At 39.3% G+C, this 20890-nt stretch overlaps 1 protein-coding gene across 5 annotated transcripts in view; it reads right to left on the bottom strand.

Annotated features, from left to right (window-relative positions):
- Positions 1-13598: 13598 nt before the first annotated feature.
- The window catches only part of LOC131029698 (centromere/kinetochore protein zw10 homolog), a 211385-nt gene continuing 204093 nt past the window's right edge, over positions 13599-20890 (bottom strand). For all 5 annotated transcript variants that reach the window (XM_057960297.2, XM_057960299.2, XM_057960298.2 and 2 more), the window contains 5 exons: positions 15042-15200; positions 14756-14939; positions 14516-14598; positions 14120-14202; positions 13599-14006 (listed from right to left, as the gene is read on the bottom strand). In XM_057960297.2, the coding sequence (XP_057816280.2) occupies positions 13904-14006; positions 14120-14202; positions 14516-14598; positions 14756-14939; positions 15042-15200 (612 nt within the window). In that variant the 3' untranslated portion in view covers positions 13599-13903. The remainder of the gene's footprint in view (positions 14007-14119; positions 14203-14515; positions 14599-14755; positions 14940-15041; positions 15201-20890) is intronic.

The raw sequence follows: 20890 nt of genomic DNA, 5'->3' as shown, positions 1-20890 counted from the left end.
TCGACCTCCGGGATCCGTTGGGATGTCAGTTTAGTTACAGGTAAATACCATGGCTATAACTAAAATTGGGCAGTCGAAAGTTTCATCTTCTCCAACACGTAAAAGTAGGATGCCTCCTGCCAAGATATTTAATGATACAGTTATGAGCAGCTATCATCAGTATTGTTCTCTTCCTAAGATGATACGTGAACTCCTTTCCTTCACACAATTTATGGGTGTACCCGGAGCAGACGAAGATAACTTGGTAGCTACAAGTTCAAATCAGTGGCAAAGAAGGAAAGAAGAATCAAGGGTGCAGGAATTAGGAATGGACAGAGAACTTTCATTTAGGGGTAATATACCTCTACATAAGAATGTTTTGGTGCCCTCAAGTTCCGATGAGTGGGACAAGAATTTATGTGATGGTTTTGTTAGACATGTGTATTCAACTGAAGGAGACATTAGGACAACTTTGGATAATGAATTGTCCTCACCTTCTATGCAGGAGATTTCCCAATAGGCAACTGATTTAGAGGTTAGCAATTCTAATTTTCATGACAACGGTGAGGTACCTTTGCATCAGTTTGAGGTATCAATGTCTACACTTGTACAATGGTGCCAATGGGCTGTCACATGAAGGTATTCAAAATTCGGGTACCAATGATGCTTTGAATGTTGAGAACTCATATCATGATGATTCTGATTTTATAGATTAGACCTTATAATCCAGCCCAGTATGTTCTCTTAGTAGCACTGGACCCCAGGATCGTAAGCCAATGGGTTGTGCGGACACATGGGATGCAGAAGAGAGTGATTACAATGCATTTTCAGCAGTATCATCATTGACGGATGTGGTGTTCTCAGAGGCACAAAGCAACAGTACTTTGGACGAGGTTGTATCCATGGCCGAGTGCATACACAATGTTGACTACAAAGAGGTACAAGATACAGATACAACTTCTTTCCACAATGTAGATTTTGAGTTTGTACAGTTACAGGAGAGTCAACATTCTCGGACTCCTCATCACTTGATTGGACAACTCAAGGTTGATGACAGGAGTATAGACACAGTTATTGAGCATTTCGATGTCGCTCGCCAGTTGTTGGCTACACATAGTTGGAGCACCCTCATGATTGATGAGCAAGGCAGCAGTGATTTTTCCTTACCACAGTTTCATGCTCTTTATGGAGCCATTGGGATACTGAAGCATGAGTATTTACAGTTAGTGGCTAACCAAGATTATCTCCTTCAGAGGGATTTTATTAGTTATGGTGCTTTGTTGAGGGAAGAGGAGGAAGTTGATATCCTCTCTCAGGAACTTGAGGCGACTGTTGTTGCATGGGAGGATACCCAGTTGTCCCTTCAGGAAGCGAACTCCAGATTGGAGGAGCTTTCTGATAGATTGAGAGTGGCACAGACATCATCAACGACATATACAGTACAGTGTTCTACTGTGACACTGTGAGATTCACCAGAGAGTTGTGATTTGACTCACGATATTACTCCATTTTTTTCACAGGCGACTAGCAATTTGTCAGCTGGTTGGGAGTATGATACTCCTGTTGACTTGTTTCCTTCTTTGGAAAGCAAATCTTCTTTTACACCTCTTACAGCTGACGAGGGAAACCAGTATGTTTCACCGCAGAGCCACAATGCTCAGTTGAGGTGTATTTTGGATTTTGGATCTCAGACGTATGAATTGTCTTCAGATTCATGGTTTGAGAGCAGTGGGAGTGATGATGAGTTTGATGGACAAGATTATGACACAGAGCCATTGAGTGAGCCTACGAGAGTCCATTTAGATTACCTCACGAGGAGTGCACTTCATTTCTCTTTTAGTCCGATTGTAGATGATTGGATGGCTCGCAGATGTGAGTTGGTTCGGGACTTATACTATCCGTGTTGCGATAGTGCTCTCCCATCTTCAGAGGATAGAGTTATTGATTGCAGGCACCTAATCCAGCAGTTTGGGATGGATTGTTTGCGCGATCAACAAACAATCAACCGTTATGATGAGCAGCAACCGTTAGAGTTTTTCATCTCCTTGACACAGAGACTTCATCCAGGATCATGGGGGAAGGATGATGCATGGATTAGCAGGTGTGTTGTTGTGGATGGTTATCACAGGTGTGAGAGTTTCACAGTGGCTGTAGAGAGACACGGTATCATGGATGCCTCTTACTATCATTGTCTCTTCATGACAGATGGATGTGGATTTAGTTTTATTTGGGATCCAGGTGTTGATTCATTTGATACAACATCTTATAGGGATTATAGTATGTTGCTCCAGATATTAAGATTAGATGGCACTTATATCAGAGGAGAGCAGCAGGAGCAGTTTATGTCCTACAAGTGGTTTGTGTGGGATCATGGTATAGACATGTGTAGTACCTTTCTTTCGTGGATCCTACATGGGTTGCTTCACTTCAAATGTATAGGTGTAGTCGTGGATGTACAGTGGTTGTTGACACTTGGACGGTATGTTCGGAATTTCACGAGGATGGAGCTGGAGTTTACCCACTATCCATCTCAGTTTATCAAGCAGAGTGGGATGACAGTTGATCCACAGGTTGTCATCAGATAGCTGACGTGGATGAGTTATGTGATGATACTCCTAGTGAGTACTTTGAACCAGTTGATGTGGCAGTTTCACCTGATTCTCTAGACAGGGTGATTGTTTCATTGTTGGTTGGTGATTACATATTTTTAGATGCCAGCCTGGACAGTGATGATTTTAGTCAGTATTATATATTGTCTAGTGAGTTGGCATTAGATCTTCCGGCACATCAGCAACAGTGTGTGGCAGTTGTGTGTCACTTGTGTCAGATGGGGTCAGATCACAGAGGGTCTTCCATGGATTGGCATTCATTGGATATTATGATGGATGTTATGCATGTTGGTGATCACAGACACACTAGTGATCTTGGCATTTATGGATATTTGATCTATGGAGATGATATAGTTTTCCATTGCTCACTTGAGGTATTCAGCGGGAGCTATGCTTCGCTCTGGGACCCAGGCAGTGTTGATTTGATAGCACAGGTGCTTCAGCGTTTTGAGGAGTCATTCCAGACCGGGGTATTGCATGTTGTTTATATCAGAGATGAGTAGCAGTTACATGCAATGATTTGTTTACGTCTTATTTGGGATGGTGGAGGATTGGTGTTTCAGTTGCTTGTGGGCAAGCAACTCCAAGAGGGGAGGATTGTCATGTCCCCTTTCTAGAGTGGACATCAGAGACGAAGGAGTTGGCCTATCATTGGAGTCTCGTAGGCTAGCAAAGGTTGATTGGGACTCATTCAGTGCATATAGTGACTGGATTTTGGTTTACAAGCAGTTTGGAGCAGTTCCTAGATTTTAGGGGATATCCCTAAATTTTAGGAGGTCATGACAGTTGCCGGTCGTGAGGTTATTCATGACCTTTCAGATGGTTTCAGTTTCAGGAGATTTGGGTGTGTTTCCTAGTTTCTAGGAGCATCCCTAGATTTTAGGGATGAGACTGCCAGTTGATCCATGATTTCCGACATCAGTCACAGACAAGTGACAGGTTCAGTTTCAGGCTTTTGGTATGTTTCGAGCTTTCTGTAGTTATTTGGGTTATATTTTTAATATATTTAAATATTTCCTAAGTTAGCATTTTAATGTTTTAAATAAGGCTATGTCTATAGCCATTTCAGAGTAATAAGGGGTTTTTGGCTTCATCTGGAATCGTATGCCCATATGTTATAGCTCGTTGGAAAGGTCTTGAACTTTTCCAAATGATTTTCACTTGTCAAGGTCCTTTTGGCACTTGGAGTTATTTTATATTGAAAAAGTGGTGTTTTTTCTATACTTGGGCACCCAATATTGGGAAATATGACTTTATATTAAAGCACACTTTTCATAAATCTTTAGGTTTCGATTTGGAAGGAAAGAGATATAAGGAGAAGGAAACCTAATTTCTCAATATCTTTTACATATTGAAAACTTGTTTGGTGCGATATTGCTCTGGTAGAGTAATTCTTCAATCTGGGACGCAAACCCCATGATTGGTACTAGTTGGGACGTAGTCCTCGGTTATTGATTGGCAGTGGATTCTTTTGGCATTGGCATTATTGGTCAGAGTGTATGCGCTATTCCTTGTGGAGATTCAGTTTGTGTGTGTGTGTGTGTCGAATCTTAACCTAAAGATTTACAAATTTAGATGCTATCACAAATTATGAAAAAATATTTAATTTAGCATTACAACCAAAGAAAAGTTTCTTAATTGATACTAAATTGTATTTAAAATAATCTTTAAAAAATTTTAAAATAAAAAAAATGTATATTTTATCTTTTTGAAATTAAAATATTTTCAAAAATTGTTTTACAATGTAAAAATTAAAAATTTAATTTAAAATAAATAGATGCCTAAAATTATTTATATATTAAAAGTAGACATGCATCAATTTAAATGGCATTGAGTTATTATTGAGGAAGGTTTTTCAATTCATTATTTTCTTTGAGTGTAATATAAAATTTCTATAATACAATATTATAAGTATTATATTATATTATATTATATTATTTGTAATATGTTGCTTATAATAAGTATTTGATTATATTGTTTCTTCTATATTAATATAATAATAATTTAAACTAATAAGTGCACATTTGTAGTTATAATACTTGGAGTAAAAATAATTCTTATAAAATACATATAAATCTACTTTTTTAATTATTATTATACTTAACGTTGACAAATTATTATAATATTTATATTATTAATTATATTTTGCATTAATATCAATATAATAATAATCTATATATGACAAAATATCTGGAAGTTTCAAGACTTCAAATTGTTCGTATAGAACAACATGAGCAAGCAACCAGACCATTTTCAGGGATTGCGAGACCAAATACCTTCCTAAGCAAATCACATTTTCCTCTATTAATTCAATTGCTGACCATCATTAAATCATCTCTAAGTCAATTCTAAATGGGATTTCCATGATTAATTATTGTCATTTCCATATTAGTTAACCCAAAATTCGTACCTGAATTTCTCACTACCCGAGGACTTTTCCAATTCACAGTGTCCCATATTTTGAAGCATACAAAACTTATTGATTTTTACTAGTTGATGTGACCATAACCAGCATGTTAACGAAGGAAAGCCATGAAAGTTTTCGGCATGATAAAACCGCGTGAGACATGACGATTCCGATAGGAAGTTCCCCAACCAGGAATTTATACTCCATAACAAATAATATTAACAAATATGTTTTGAGAATTTTTATAACAAGTTGTGAGAAGGAGCTCTCCCACTCTCCCACTCTGCAAGTTCAAATTTCAAACCTTTGTCGTTCATGGTGGTGTCTGCTAGTGGGGATCTCCCCCCACCACCCACGGACCCCGTTTTGGACCTTGCGATGCTAACACTGTCTGTCACATCCTCCCCTGGTCCCACGGCGGTTCCTCCCTCCGGTCCAGTGGTGCCTCAGATTGACGGTTCTTCTTTGGAGAGCTCTTTGGCCATGCCCGTGGTTTCTGATTCTGATCCTAATCTCTACACGCCGGTTGTTCTAACCATGGAGCCTCTGGCTGTTAACACGAATCTCAAAGGTTGGAAAAACGTGTTGGTTGGAAATACTGAGACTGTGGACACCAACATCGTCCCCGTCTACTCGCAAACTGAGGAGGGAATGTCTTTAGAGCTTCCTGATGTTGTTTTGGACCGCATTATACATAACATGGCCAATACTCTGGTGGGGAAGTTCTTCTCCCTGCGCCCCATGGTGGAGATGGTCAGAAAATGGGTCAAGGACAAATGGAAATTGAAAGGGAGTGTTTCTGTTAGTGCCATGCTTGGCGCCCTCTTCCTCTTCAAATTCACTGCTGAGGAGGATGCCGCCCTTGTCCTCTCTGGATGTTGGTCCTATGGTCTAAACAACCTTTTCCTCTATCGTTGGAAGGTTGGCTTTGACCCTGCAACTGACTTGCAGAAAACTGCTCCAGTATGGGTTCGGCTCCCGAGGCTTCCCCTTGAATACTGGGATGAGTCCATCTTTAAATAGATTGGGAACTCCTTTAGTCATTTTGTTGGTGTTGATGATATCACCTGAACCAAATCGCACTTGGTCTATGCTCGTTTCTGTGTTCAAGCCACTATGAGCACGAATCTCCCCAACTTCATAACCCTCAAATCCAAGCTTGGTAGCTGGACTCAAGCCTTGGTTTATGAAAATTCCACCCTCTTCTGCCAAAAATGCCGCAAATCTGGGCATGTTATTTCCCAATGCAAGGCTCTGGCCCCCCTGTCTCTCAAGCTTAAGGGCCCGGCCCTAGGGGAATATTTTGTGCCAATTGCTCCTATTATTCATCAAGACCTAGTTGTGGGGCCTGTTGTGACTCCTACTGCTTGCCCAGACCTGCCTCCCTTAGCAGTCAAGGACCCGGTTATGGAAGAATACCACTTTGCTGAGAGTATCAACAACCTTCTCAAATCTCCTGCAAAGATTGTGGAGGAAGCCTCTAATTCGGCTCGGAAGGAACAATGCATCTCCCCGACGATTAGCTTAGTTTCATTGGTTAATCAGCTGGAAGATGGTTAGATTGCGAGGGACCCCTCTCTCGCCCCGGAGACAGCTCACTCCCCGTTGATGTCTCCCACCCTGAACCAGGGTATCCTCTCACCTGGTGCTCCTGGTGCGTTTGCATGACTCCTGTTGATGAGGGCTGGATTACTCAAAGATGCAAGACCAGGAATGCAAAGCCTGATGTGGGGACGGATCTCAAAGCGGGTCGGCAATCGTAGAGACTCAAGACAAAAGGAAGCAGCAAGGGATATTGCCAATGGCAGGCAACAAACCTCAGAGACATCCATAAAAGGTAAGAAATGAAGGTCCTCTCTTCGAACATGAGGGGCCTTAACAACCCCCAAAAGCAATATGCTCTTAAAAAGTGTATTTTTGAAAATAAAATTATGGTCTTTCTCCAAGAAGTTAAGATGTCTATGTCCTCCTTTTCCCTTGTTGTTGGGAAAATTTGGCCTGGTGCTAAGTTTGTTATTAGTGATGCTACTGGAGCCTCAGGTGGCTTGGTCACCATGTGGGACCCCTCCCATTTTTCTGGCAGTCTTCTCTCCTCCTCGACCAACCTTTTGGTCTCTGAACTCTCTTCCTCGATGGACTCCTGCATTCTTGTTAATGTTTATGCCCCCAATGTCAGATCTAGTAGATTAAATCTCTGGAACAACATAACTGCTCTAATACAAAATAATGCCAATGCCCATTGGTTGATTGCAAGCGATTTCAACTCTCCTTTGATCCCCTCTGAGAAGTTGGGAGGCCTTCTAAAGTACTCTGACAGCATGACTGATCTTGCCAACTTCATTGGTAGGAACGAGTTGATGGATGTGGATTTACTGGGGCAAAAATTCACTTGGTCCAATCTTAGGAAGAGAAAGGATCTTATTCAAGTCAGACTTGACAGATTTCTCATCTCGGGCAACTGGGGAATCGGTCCCGCCTTGAAGCTCATTGCCCTCCCTAGAACGGTCTCTGACCACAACCCCCTGCTCCTTTGGAATACCGCAAATGCTGCATGGAAGAATCATCCTTTTCGATATGAAATTATGTGGAACTCTCATTCAGAGTTCAAGGATTGCATTAAAAGATGGTGGGGCACAAACATACCTGGTAATCCTATGTTCAGGATTGCCCAGAAGCTCGACTTGGTTAAAAGAAACATCTGGGGCTGGAACAAATACACCTTCGGGGATATCTTCAAGCAAAAAAAGGAGCTCAACAATAAATTGATTGTTATCCAAGAGCGTATTGATCAAGGTGACTCCCTTGAAGCCACCCATATGGAGGAGGCTGCCCTCCGAGGAAAATGGAAGGAAAACTCCGACAAAGAGGAACTATACTGGAAACAGAAATCCAGGGTTCAATGGCTCAAAGAGGGTGATAAAAATACAACTTTCTTCCACAAATCTACTATTATCCACAGGCGTAGAAACCACATCTCTTCCGCATGGATGACAACAATCAGGTGGTCAACGATGTTGATAGTTTGAGCAGACTGACTACCAACTATTTTGCCACTTTATTTAGGGATGATGTTGACCTGGGGGCCCCTGCTGGGGAGGATCTTCTCAACTGCCTCCCACTACCCCTCTCAATGGAAGATAACAGCCTTATTTTGGCCCCTGTTTTTGAGGAGGAATTCAAGTTTGTTGTTTTTGCTATGGGCCCCTTCAAAGCCCCGGGTCCTGATGGTTTCCCCCCGACTTTTTTTCAAGATTTCTGGAATGTGGTGGGCCCTGATGTTATTCTGGCTACTAGAGATTTTTTCAGATCGGGAAGGCTCCTTAACAAACTCAATCACACCTTCATTGCCCTTGTCCCTAAAACTCAGGAGGCATCTACTCTCAAGGACTTATGCCCTATCAATCTCTACAACACTATTTATAAAATCTTTCTTGGATCCTTTGATTAGCCCCTCCCAGAAGGGTTTTGTTCCAGGTAGACAGATTCTTGATGCAGTCATCTCTACTAATGAGATTATTCACTCCATGGATAAGCATCATCAACCGGGGATGGTACTCAAGTTTGGCATCTCCAAGGCTTATGACAGGGTCAACTAGAACTTCCTTTTCAAAGTTCTCAAAGCTATGGGGTTTGGAGACAAACTCATCAAACTTATTGGGGAATGCTTATCTACTGTCACCTACGTTGTGCTGCTAAATGAGAGCCCCCTGGAGAAGTTCAAGGCCTCCAGAGGGTTGTGACAAGGGGATCCTCTATCCCCTTACCTCTTCATCATCCTTGCTGAAGTGTTGGCCTCTAACTTGAACTCTATGGTTCGCAGGGGCGCTCTTCTGGGCATCAAACTTGCCTCTACGACGCCCCTCAATGTTCTACAACGATTCGTTGACGACACTATTCTTTTTGGTATGTCCTCCTTTTGGGAAGCTAAGGCTTGGAAATCCTTTCTCAACACCTATGCTCTGGCATCTGGCCAACACATTAACTATGAAAAGAGCATCATTTACTTCTTTCACACTAATGCCCAACTCCAAGATAAAGTCTGCAGAATCCTTGGTTGTCAAAGGGCCTCCCTCCCTGGCACCTACCTAGGCCTCCCCTTGACTGTTAAAGATGTCTCTAATTCCTTCTAGATCTCTATCCTTGAAAGAATGCAGAAGAAGCTAGCTGGTTGGAAAGGTAGATTCCTAAGTAGTGCTGGGAAATTGCAGCTGCTCTCCTCCTCCCTCTAGGGGATCCCTGTGTACTTTCACTCCCTATTCAACATATCTGCGGCTATGGCTGCTAAGCTGGAAAACATTCAAAAGACTTTCCTCTGGAAGGGAATGGAAGAAAAGAAGAGGCTCGCCTTGGTGGGCTGGGACAAAGTTTGTCTTCCCAAGGCCATGGGCGGCTTGGAAACCCGTAAGATCTGAAGGTTCAATAAGGCCCTTATGACTAAAATTGCCTGGAAGCTTCTGAAAAAGGATACGGATTGGAGTAGGATCATTAGGGCCAAGTACCTGGGTAATGGGGACTTTTCCTCTGCTCTGAAAGAGGAGGGACTTCCCAGGGGTTCCAAAATTTGGAATAACATCTTGAGCTACAGGGACCCTTTATCTCATGGTTTGAGGTGGCTTATTGGAAATGGCAGTAACATTCTCTTCTAGGAAGATTGTTGGTTAGGATAGAGACCCCTTGCTTCTTTCCCCTCCCTGAGACGGCTCCAGGATACCACCAAAGGCTTCTTTGGTGAAAGGGTCAATGATTACTTCAGCAATTGCACTTGGAGGGCCTTGGAGGACTATTGCATTGACCATCCCTTCCTCCTCCCTGTTGCTAGAGAGCTCTAGAAGCTTTTGGCCGGTATATTCCTCCCCTTGTTTCCTAGGGAGGACATATTTATTTGGAAGTGGGACCCCTCTAGAGACTTCTCTGTCAGAACTGCCTACACCAACTTACTTAGAGAACCTGTTTACTCCTCTATCTGGAAAGAGGTTTGGAATCCCCAACTCCTCCATGAACTGGATAATCAGGATGATTTTAAAAACGACCCCTAGTCTGGAACTTCTGTGTTGAAGGTGGGGTTGCCGATTTTCTGGATTGCCTGAAGGGCCATGATGAGCAACTCTTGGCTTCTTTTGCCTCCTCTTGGTTTGGGAGGCGGGTCTCAATTGGCAGCATTGCCTTTGATGTCTCTGAGGAGACTATTGCCCAAGCTACAAAGTTGATCCTTGATGGCCGCTGCTGGAAGCGTACCAGTCATGTTGCAAACAATGAAGGTTTGAAACGGTTCTTCCGTAAACGCGAAGAACCCGTCAAGCTACAAGGTGAGTTTGCTCGGGAGGAGCTCAAGCACCCGTGGAACATGATCTACCTCATGATCATGAAGTACTTCACTCTCGAAGGCAGGTATAAGGTATTCTACTACTATCATTTGCCCCTCCTCAATCACTTCCGTAACAATGATTTGCTTTGTCTATCGTTTTATATACTGCACTCTATAGAGAGCTCTATTAAAGACACCATGGACCCCAAGCATGGGGATAAGCCACCCTACCTCCTCCACCAGGGCCTCATTTACAAGTTGTATAAATTCCATGAGGCTCTCTGCCCCCTCGAAATCTTTCGCTCTCTCAGCCCCCCATGCCGACTCCCTAGCAGCTAGCGGCCCTGTCTATGGCTTTCCCTAGATTCTTCCAATATCCCCATGAGGGCTTCGCTACGACCACCATGTCCCTGTCTGCTTATGCCTCGATTGTTTCCTTATCGGCGGTCTCCCCTAGCTTAACTCGATTTGCCTCTCCCAGTGCTTCCCGCTCCCTGTCCAAGGGCAAAGGCAAAACCCCTGCTAAACGCAAACGCATTGTCTTTGATGACAATTCTTCCTCTGAGGATGCTGAGAACGACAATCCTTCCCCGGATTCCGAGGTTAAAAAGAGATCCTCCAGACTTACTTCCAAAAGCTGCAAAAAGAAGACCCTGGTGATCGAGAATCTAGACTCCTGATGGGGATGTTGTGGATGTGAATGCAACTGAGGACCCCATGGCTTTGACCACTGTTGGTGTCGCTGACATGAGTATCTCTGAAATGCAAACCCAGTACCCCATTGATGTTAAGGATATGACCCCTATGAACATGGGCACTGAGAGTCTTATGGGTGTGGAAATCTCTGATAGCAAAGCCCTGGATTCTGATAATTTGGACCCGGAATTAAAAATGACTGAACAGGTGATGCATCATATCCCTCTGATGGGCCTAGTTAATGATAGTGATAACTCCCTTGCTGGTGGTGTGCCCAAAGAGACCGAAGAAACTACGGATGACATGGCTGTTGAGAACCCCCAGGAGGTCCCTACTCTCCAACAAATGGAAAAGCTGAGCATAGATGTGTTGGACATCACACAGAGAATTGAAACCCTCGGCCCTGTGCTTGATCTGCAGACTATCAAGGAGGATGTCAACCGGCTCAAGAACAAGATGGAGGCTTGGGAAGCCCAAATGGTGGACTTTAACAAATTCCATGTGCAGGTTTTACATAGCTCCACGCTCACCCTCTCTCTGCTGAGGGAACGCTATGCGGACATTGAGGAGGACAAGCAGGAGGCTAGGGACCTCTACAAGTTCCTGTCCAATGAATGGAACAGTGCTATGGATGCCACTGGGGTGCGCAAGGCACCCCTGTAGTTTGTTTTTTGTTTTCTGTTGTTGTTTTTGATTTCTAAAGACTTGGTTCCTTTTTGCTGATGGTTGTTAATTGTTGTTATAGTGTTGTTTCTGCGCTATGATTTTTAATAGTTTTGCTATGTAAAGGGTCAATGCCCTTGTTCTCACTGCTTCATTAATAAAAAACAAATATGTTTTGAAGATATACCTTTAATACTCAAATATTAAACCATGAGTGTGGGTCAAAGATAATTCAATCATATGACATCATAGGCATTTCAAAGTATTTGTTGGTTGAAATTTCCATAATTTACAACTTGTAAGTCATTTAACATATCCACACATAATTGCATTTAGCTATGGTTCATATTACCATGAATCTAGTAACTTTAGAAATTCAACTTGAAATAAAAATTCCAAAAACCATGATATAAATGTTTAGCAAATTACAACAACAAGACATTCATAGGAACCAATTTTAGTATTTTTGTATACATAACCGCCATAGCATTTCTTTAAGAGCAAAGTTGTAACAAACATCACATTAACAAATTCCCCAAGAGGAAAAGGAGAAGAACTTGGTGAAAGTGTTGAAGAGCGGCTATGAAATTGGCAAAATCAAGTCTTTGTGGTGGGTTGTTCTTAAGGTACTCATGCAGTATTTTTCCATGGATGGTCGTTTCACTAGGTTTTTTGGTCATGATTTTGTGATGCTAAACCATTTTAGGCATAATGTGAAAATCTCTTTTTCGTTCTATTTGCTCTCCTCTATTAATGCTAATATCAAGGATCACATAAAAGATCCTAAAAAAATACGGTGCTCCATGAGGGTTTGTTGCTTTTAATTTATGGACATTGCAATTCCCTCCCCCCCCCTCCAAACTCTAAAAGTCGTTACTCTGAAGAGGATGATTGGCAAATGGAGGATGATGATTCTTAGCTGATGCTTGTAGCCAAGAAGAAGGGGCCTAATACAACTAAATCTGCTAACAAGTCCCCTGGTATTGAGAACAAATCAATGACTGATGCTTCCATTCATAGCCTTCTGAGGAGTCTACACCTACCACCGACATGGATGGGAGAACTTGCTTCCCTAGGGATCTCAATGCTTCTTCTCCTCTCCTCAATTTTGAACAGGAAAACCCTAACGATGTGCTGGCTATAGCTCATAATGCTACGGTTGACAACTTTAGAATGAACAAGAAAATCTTTCATGAAATTAAGGACATCGACCTCAAGCTCCATTTGGTCAGCAACAAACAGGACGGAAATAGTGAGGGGCTGTGGAATGAGGATGAAAGGAAAACTATTGTTGACTCTACAAAAGACCGTGAAAAATGGGGAAGCTCTGAAAAATGATTATGAAGGGAGAATTCAAAATTTGGAGAACAAGTTTAAAAACATTAATGATAATCTCATCTCTTGTAACTTTTAGTCACAGAGTAGTCAAGAACTTCGCTGAAAGCTTCAATACCTTAGTAGAGAAATTGGGAAAAACTCAGCAAAAAGGGACTATGGTGGATGTTGAGGCCTTGGATAAGATGAAGGAGCAGGGGGAGAATAAAGGACCGTGCAAGCGTACTAGAGCCTGTCTGAAGAGATTTGCAGAACAACCCTTCCAAGATATCTAGGACCTGAAGAAAATCACCCTCAGTATGTCTCACTTGGAAGCTGAAGCCACTGAGGCTCATAAAAATTTGAACTAGGTTGTTCTGTGTTTTTTGTTTGATCTTTTGCTGATGTTTTGCTGCCGGTTTACTGCTTTTTATCTCTTTGGCAACTCAATGTAAAAAGGGTTTCAGGTCCCTTCAAAACTTGTTTGAACCTTAATCAAAAACATTACATTAAGAAGAATTTCATCACAATACTTGTAAGAAGGAAAAGTTATTAAGTTACATCTAACTTTATAGATACTGGAACTTACTAGTTTCACTATATTCACTTCGCCTCTGAAACCATGTAATACAGAATACTGGTTCAAATTATTTATCTGAAGTGATCCATTATAAGAAAATATTTCCCTAGGGCTATCATTTAGTCAGTGATCAGTCATGTTAAAATCATTTCCTATTGAACATGCTAAGTTGATTAATTGGAACTAAATACATGTAAAATGTTGTGTAAGATGACAAGCGAATTTCATAGATTCTAGAAAAGTAGGGCTGTGATCTTTGGCATACAGCAGGAGGCCACTTGAGCTGATCGGATAGCTACAGATGGTATACATAGGTAGATGAAATGGGCATCGTGATGTATTAAGACATTTTAATAATAATATATGATAAACTTGATGTCATTTTGTTGTTTTGCACCTTCCTGCCTTGAACCTCTGGATACTGCTGCTTGTTTGGAGTTGTTTTCTGATAAGCTGTTTTTTAGTGGATCACACAGTTTTAAAAAACCTTGAAACTTTGATCACAAGGATAACTTGATTCAATTTACTGGCAGCCAATTTTTAGCAAAACCTTCAAGATAACCTACATGAACTCCGTATTTTCAATTCTCTTCAAGCACTCCCTTCTTAGTGTTGTGTCTGAGAAAATTGCTCTAACTAGCTTTTGCACCTGTAATGAGAACAATTCTTACTGTAAAATCATATTGCAGAGAAAAAATAATAGAAAAATTTATCTACGTGGCTTAAGTGTCTTTCAAACTGAACACAGATGATTATTTGTAGCAAAAGCAATAACCCGAGAACTTCTTCTGGGAACCATTGTAGTCCTATAGGCTATAAAATCCTATCAGAAAGAATGTCCAGTTCAATGGAAATACAAGAATAAATTACATAGATAGATAATTATCCCCTGCACAATGCAGAACCACAACTAATTCTTCTGAAGGAAGGATGGAAAAGAAGTAGGAGCCATGAATCACTACCTCTAAAGAGTTGAAGCCACTGACAATCAGCTCCCCACTCTCCCATGAAAGTGTGATAGACTTCAATGACATGTCCAGAAGATCTGATATACAAGCACCAAAATAACAAATGATTTATGCTGAAAAGGATAGTAACAATAGAAAGCTACAATGAAAACCCATATGCTTTTACAGAGGAAACAAATAGCTTGAGAATGATGAACCAACAAATCAAAAATGACATGGAAATCCTGCACATGCCTGTGATTCGCCGAAGCTTGTGCAATGACGGGATCAACTTCTCAAATTGATCCCACAAGATTTGAGAGTCATTGTCGTCCTTTTCAAACCTTTCTCCACTGACTCGTAATCTCATTTCGTCATCAATAACAGACTTCAGTAAAGAAGACATATTTCCAAGAGCAGTCTGAACCAATTTACGAAGCTGTTGTCCATATAACAATTTCAGTCATATAAAAAAGTTTGCCAGCTTGACTTGTAACAATAATTCAACAAAAGATATGTTCCTTAGAATTTGCAGAAGCACCTGCAAAGTCTCTTCCACAGACATATCATCTAGCATAAGAATTTCTGAACCAACACACGCAAAGAAATGTTGCAAAATGCACTGCATAGCTTTCTTATAAATAGTTTTCTGAAGTAACGGTTGCCACAATAACCGGGCATTCTCTAGTGAAACAACAGCCTGATCAAATGAAAAGATATATTTAGCTTCTCACATCAGTTCAATCAAAGTAACCTGCAAATAAAAGCTGATATGGAAATCTCAAAAAAATTTAGACTATTAAAGATATATCCAAATAAAATAAAAAATTATGACAATCAAGATTTGTAGACCAGACTCTGTACAGAAGCCAACATTAATGACAGGAAATATCTATTACAATAAAAAACAACTGAAATGTATTAATATAAAGTTACAAACAAAAACACATATTAAACTTTAATTTGCTAGTGGTGAGCAGAACAAATCTCAACTGAGACATTGGTTTGCAAAGAAATAAAATCACCTCAATCACATAAGCTGATTTGGTACATCTGAAAAATCAGGATCCAGCAGGATTTAGGCCACATCCAGGAGGATCTGGCAACTATTGCATTTAAAATAAAGAACGATATTATCTGCAGTTTCATATCCACAATAACTACATTGATGTAATAGAACTATCAAAATTTTGCACCCTATGAGAATTTAATGATCGGCATTCTTTTGCACTTTGTTCTAATTAGTCATTTGTGAAATTATGATTAAACCAATTGCTTGATAATGCTAGGAATTACAAGTGAATGGGCATGAGTGTATCATAGTGTAGATGGCAGATTCAATGAGTACTTGCCAATTTTTTGCCCTAGTGAAACTCACAAGTTTTTATGGTGAGTTTTTGGCAAGTTTTTTGAAAAAATCGGTGAATTCCTGCCATTGATTCGCAGGATGTAGGACATGTTCTGCGACATGCGAAAAAGGCTCAAAATTTGCACTTTTTTTGCTCATAAAAGCCAATACACCCCCTCTCACTTCCTCACACAGCATTCTTGCATATATTTGAGCTAATTGCAGGGATTTTAAGCCAAATTTTAGGGACAGCTTAGAAGAATTCAAGGGCAGTTAGTAATTTTTTTTCTTTTTTCCCAAGCATTTAAATTCATTTCAACTACTAAAATCTGGTAGGTAGATTGTAAACAATTTATAATTTGATAGTATTGAGTAGTATTACTATTTACCATTTTACTTCCAAAAATTTGAATTTAAGAGCATTTCTTTGTTCATTTATAATGTTTTTTTTGAATGAACTTGCTATTTTTGCTATAAATAATTTATTTTGCTGATTTATATTTTTTAAAAAAATAAAATCACTCAGTTATACTGAATTTATGCTGATAAATACTAATTTATGCTAAATTATATTAATTTATGTTCAATTTATGCTTATTTATTTTGTATTTAAAAATTAAATATGTTGTACTGTACTTGTAAGTTAGATACAATGGCAAATAGAGAGTTCTCGGTCTCTGAATCAAGCTCCCCCTCTGCATCAGGCTCAAATGTAACCTAGTTGATACCAATTACTAGAACTTGTTCCCTTGGAGCCAAAGGACCTGCTTGGAAATATGTTGTACAAGGACCGACACCTAGGACAACCATTTGCATAAGATGTCAAAACCTCTATCATGGAGGCATCCAATGCCTCAAATACCATCCTGCAGAAATTACTTATTGCGATGCCAAGCTCTATGACAAGGCCACAGAAGAGATAAACAAGAGATGACTCCTTAGAGTTGGTAGCCTCTTTTGAATGATCTAATTGTTTCATTGAGTTTTCCAATTCCTTTCTTAAGGAGTCAACTTCAAGTTTTAATCTATCATAATCTGATTTCTTTTCCTTGAATTGATCTTTCATTACACTCTCAGTCCATATAGTCTCTTCTAGTTGTACTTTCAGATTTTCAATTATTTCATTTGATTCTTCTTGAGCTTTACACAATTCTTGAATTTGTGTCTTTTGTTTTGCAATCCTCTTCTTGAGTTTCTCATTGTCCTTGTAAACATAATGAAGTTCTTCCATGAGATCTACATCCTCTTCTTCACTACATGCCTCATTTTCTTCTTCAAATCCTTCTTTGAGGTTCTTACAAAAAGAGCTCCCTTTGCATCAGACGTATTGCTCAAGCTAGTGCTTGAATCATTATCTTCAATATTCACCTCCTCTATTGTCTTTTTCTTTATTTCATTCCCAAGGTCATCTTCATTTGTCACTTCATCATCTTCTATTGCCATGTGTATTCCAAGTGCCACCTCATCACATTTGCTAGCTTCTATGTATCACATGTATTTGATTCTATGATATCAATACAATCATCACTGCATATGGAGTGGGTTTCTCTTTCAAAGAATTCATTATCATTTACTTCATTCCTTGTACTTGGTGCCTTTTTATTAATATCTTTTTACTATTTCCTTTTCTTTTTCCCATGTGTGCTCACACGATCTACCTTCAAGTGGTTAGGCTTTATGAAGGAACCTGGCTCTGATGCCAATTGAAAAGCACATGATTATTCTGAGAGGAGAGGCGGGGGGGGGGATGAATCAGTATAACAACAAATTTCACCAATTTAAACTTTTTCTGGAATGTCCCCAATTTTTCAAGTGACATTTAATTGAATTGATTTTTATTAAGTTATCCAAATATAAATAAAATATTCATATGTTGACTTAATATTAATTAATTTAATTAAATAATAAAATATTATAATGTCACTTTATTAAATAAAGTTTCCCAATTGTCAAGTCAGCCTTATCTTCTAGAAAGTTCACAAAAGGCTTTATAAGGAGGCTTGCTGGGAGTTGTAAAGGAGGCTAGAATTTGATAAACGACTTATGATTTCTAGAGACGAAAACCGTCAAGAGCGACAAAAGGGTTGGATGGAAACTTGACTCTTCCTAGGAGTGGATTCGTGACGGAGTTCACAAATGGGCAAATTTGTAAGTGTTTAATGCAGAAATAAAAGATATTTACAGAATTGTTATAAGTTGCATCTATTTGAAAATAGGGTTATTCTATTCTGGATATTATTATATATATTTTGGGGAGTTTATTTGCGGATTAAATAAGGGTGTTCAACATTTCTTCATTGGGCATATTGATATCGTGGCTTGATCAATGTTGTGAGAATTATAAGAGCCCAACTCAAATAAGGAGTTCAATGATTACATACGGCTATGGGTTCGAGAGTAATTATCTAGGCAATCAGAAGCGGTGATTCTACATAGTCAGCAATAACTAAGTCGACACATCTTCTTTGTGGGCTATTTCCTTGAGCACACATCGGTTCTTACTGTGGCAGGTCGGGCCTATAGCTGGAGTCAAAGATCGAACTCAACATAGGAGATGCAAATACCAAGCACCATGCGAATGCATACAAGTGTGGCCCGAGACTACTCTAACACTTCTGCCTTCCAATGCAAGTGATATCGCACTCATTTTCCCCCCTGGAGAAAGACGTCTGGGGGAAAGCACTGGTCGGGTGAAGGTTATATTAAGACAGGTCACTGTTGTGGATCAAGACAAGAGTGATTGTAACCGGAGAGACATCCTGAAAGAGTTTGTAAGTCATCTTGATGTGGTCCCTGTAGGCGTTAACCTCCTATTCAAAAATATATATATGAACAGAAGAATTGATTTTTGTCTCCCTGATGTCTGTGAGTATATTGTTGTCTCTAAAATAATTCATGTAAAGCATTATGTTTGAATTGCATATTGATAACAAATCAAAGTTAAGTTTATAAGCATATTGTTCCAAATCCAAGGTTAGTTGATCTGGTATCTTTCATTTTCAACTTAATCACAAATATATAACTTATCTCATTAACATATTCATTGCATACTAATATTCATATGTGATCTAACTAACAAGAACACAAGTAGAACACAAGATATATACGTGGAAACCCTTACGGGAGAAAACCACGACAAATTAATGCTTTTATACAATTATTTTTTTACAATGTTTGTAGGCACCAACCTACTAGAGACACCAACCCCTATGTTTGTGAGCACCAACCCACTGGAAGTACCAACTCCCAAATCTGAATTTTTGTTTCCACCTTCTGAATGTTGCTGCTACAACTGATGATGGATATTATTTCTCTCCACAAACTCTCTTATTCAATCTATTATAATCTTCTGCTCAAGTCCCCTATAATCTGATCACAGATCTATCACACTGATGTTCACAATTTCCTAATTCTAATTCTGCCATAGACTGCTCTTATGATGACAATAAATTTGTCACAAAAACTGATCATAATTTCCTTATAAAGCTCTCCTCAATATTCTTCATAAATCTGATTATCAAATCTTAATTTCTCCCTTTTAAAACTTCATGAATATGTATGTATCTTGATTATATGCTGTTCTATTTTCAGTATTATTTATATACTCATTTTCTCACACACACTTTCGAGAACTCTTTATTTTCTGAGTTATAATCTCAGAATTATTCTCGCACACTTTAGATATATGATATTTTCATTACACCCCACTCACAACACATACTTCACTCCTTTTTATATTTTCATAGTTCACACACCATATTTATCTGAAAGTTCTTTTCTATCTGAATTATAGTTTTAGAATTACTCACACGTATTAATTCCTCTATATCAAATCGACTCCCTTCATATATCTTCTATTACTTAAAGATGTGTCTTTTAGAGTAGATACCTCTTGGATGAGACACGTCCTTTTTAATTCAAATTATATTTAACTTCCTCCTAATCGCACCTTTTGGATATTAGCAAGATATTCTTTGTTTGTTATCTTGAATAGATCAAATGTTTTATCCATTCTTTTAGCCACGTATATTTTCAATTATTATTAAATCAAATGCCACGTCTTTAATCAATGTGTTTGCCAGGCCGCATGAATTCATCTTTAAGTGCTTGTTTGATCGTAGCCATATTTGGAATGCACAACGCTGCATCTGTAGGATTTAGTAATCCCTGTCCATATACTTCTAAACCATTTATTATATTCTCCCATTATCATATGCTGTCATTATTATTAACCACCTTAGACAAGTCTGTATTAGATTGTTGACCAAGTCGCCACCTTGATGTGCATTACATCGCTGCCTTAATAGTGATTTCAATATCCTCATGTAATGACTTTTGCATACAACCGCTGCAAACTTTATTCAATTCATATCGTTTATATTTGAACGTATAATCACTGTCTTCAACATTCAATTGGAATAGCTGTCTTGCTAAAGTTTGCTAAGAATATCAGTTCATTTATTTATTCTTGAAGTCGCATATACAATAATTGAAGACGTCAGCCACATTATGAGTAATACGACCAGCATTGTTTTTCTTAAGTCGGCTATAATATAAGACATTAATATATTTCTTTTGTACTTGACCGTCGCTGTTTGTTTTTTAATAAAATTAACTTCATTAGCAAATCACAAATCTGTCTTCAGGCAATTGTACCATGTCTTCAATGATTTTCTGATTTGGAATAATATACACGTCACTCCTTTGTCTTTGAATCACCGTCCTTTATAAAAATCTCCTTTGTAGTCGCTACTTGCCTTTGGTTGTTTGAAGTCGATCCTTGCTCTGGTCTCTTGATATTTTGAAGTCAACAATGCTGCTCTATTAGAATCGCTGTTAAGAATATAGATTAATGAGTGCTATGATCTTTGTCTGCCATGAGAGTCTTGATCAAAAAGTCATTGTCAACATAATCTCTATTTAGTATTTGATCATGAAGATGGTTTGCCTTATAAAGTCGGTTTGCAGATTCTCTTTGTCGCTTTCATACATCAATGAGATTCAGCCTTTAATATTGTACAGCCTGAGTTGGCCTAGTGGTG

Source organism: Cryptomeria japonica, chromosome 9 (genome assembly GCF_030272615.1).
Source record: "Cryptomeria japonica chromosome 9, Sugi_1.0, whole genome shotgun sequence".
Lineage (NCBI taxonomy): Eukaryota > Viridiplantae > Streptophyta > Pinopsida > Cupressales > Cupressaceae > Cryptomeria > Cryptomeria japonica.
This window is presented reverse-complemented; position numbering and strand designations above follow the sequence as displayed.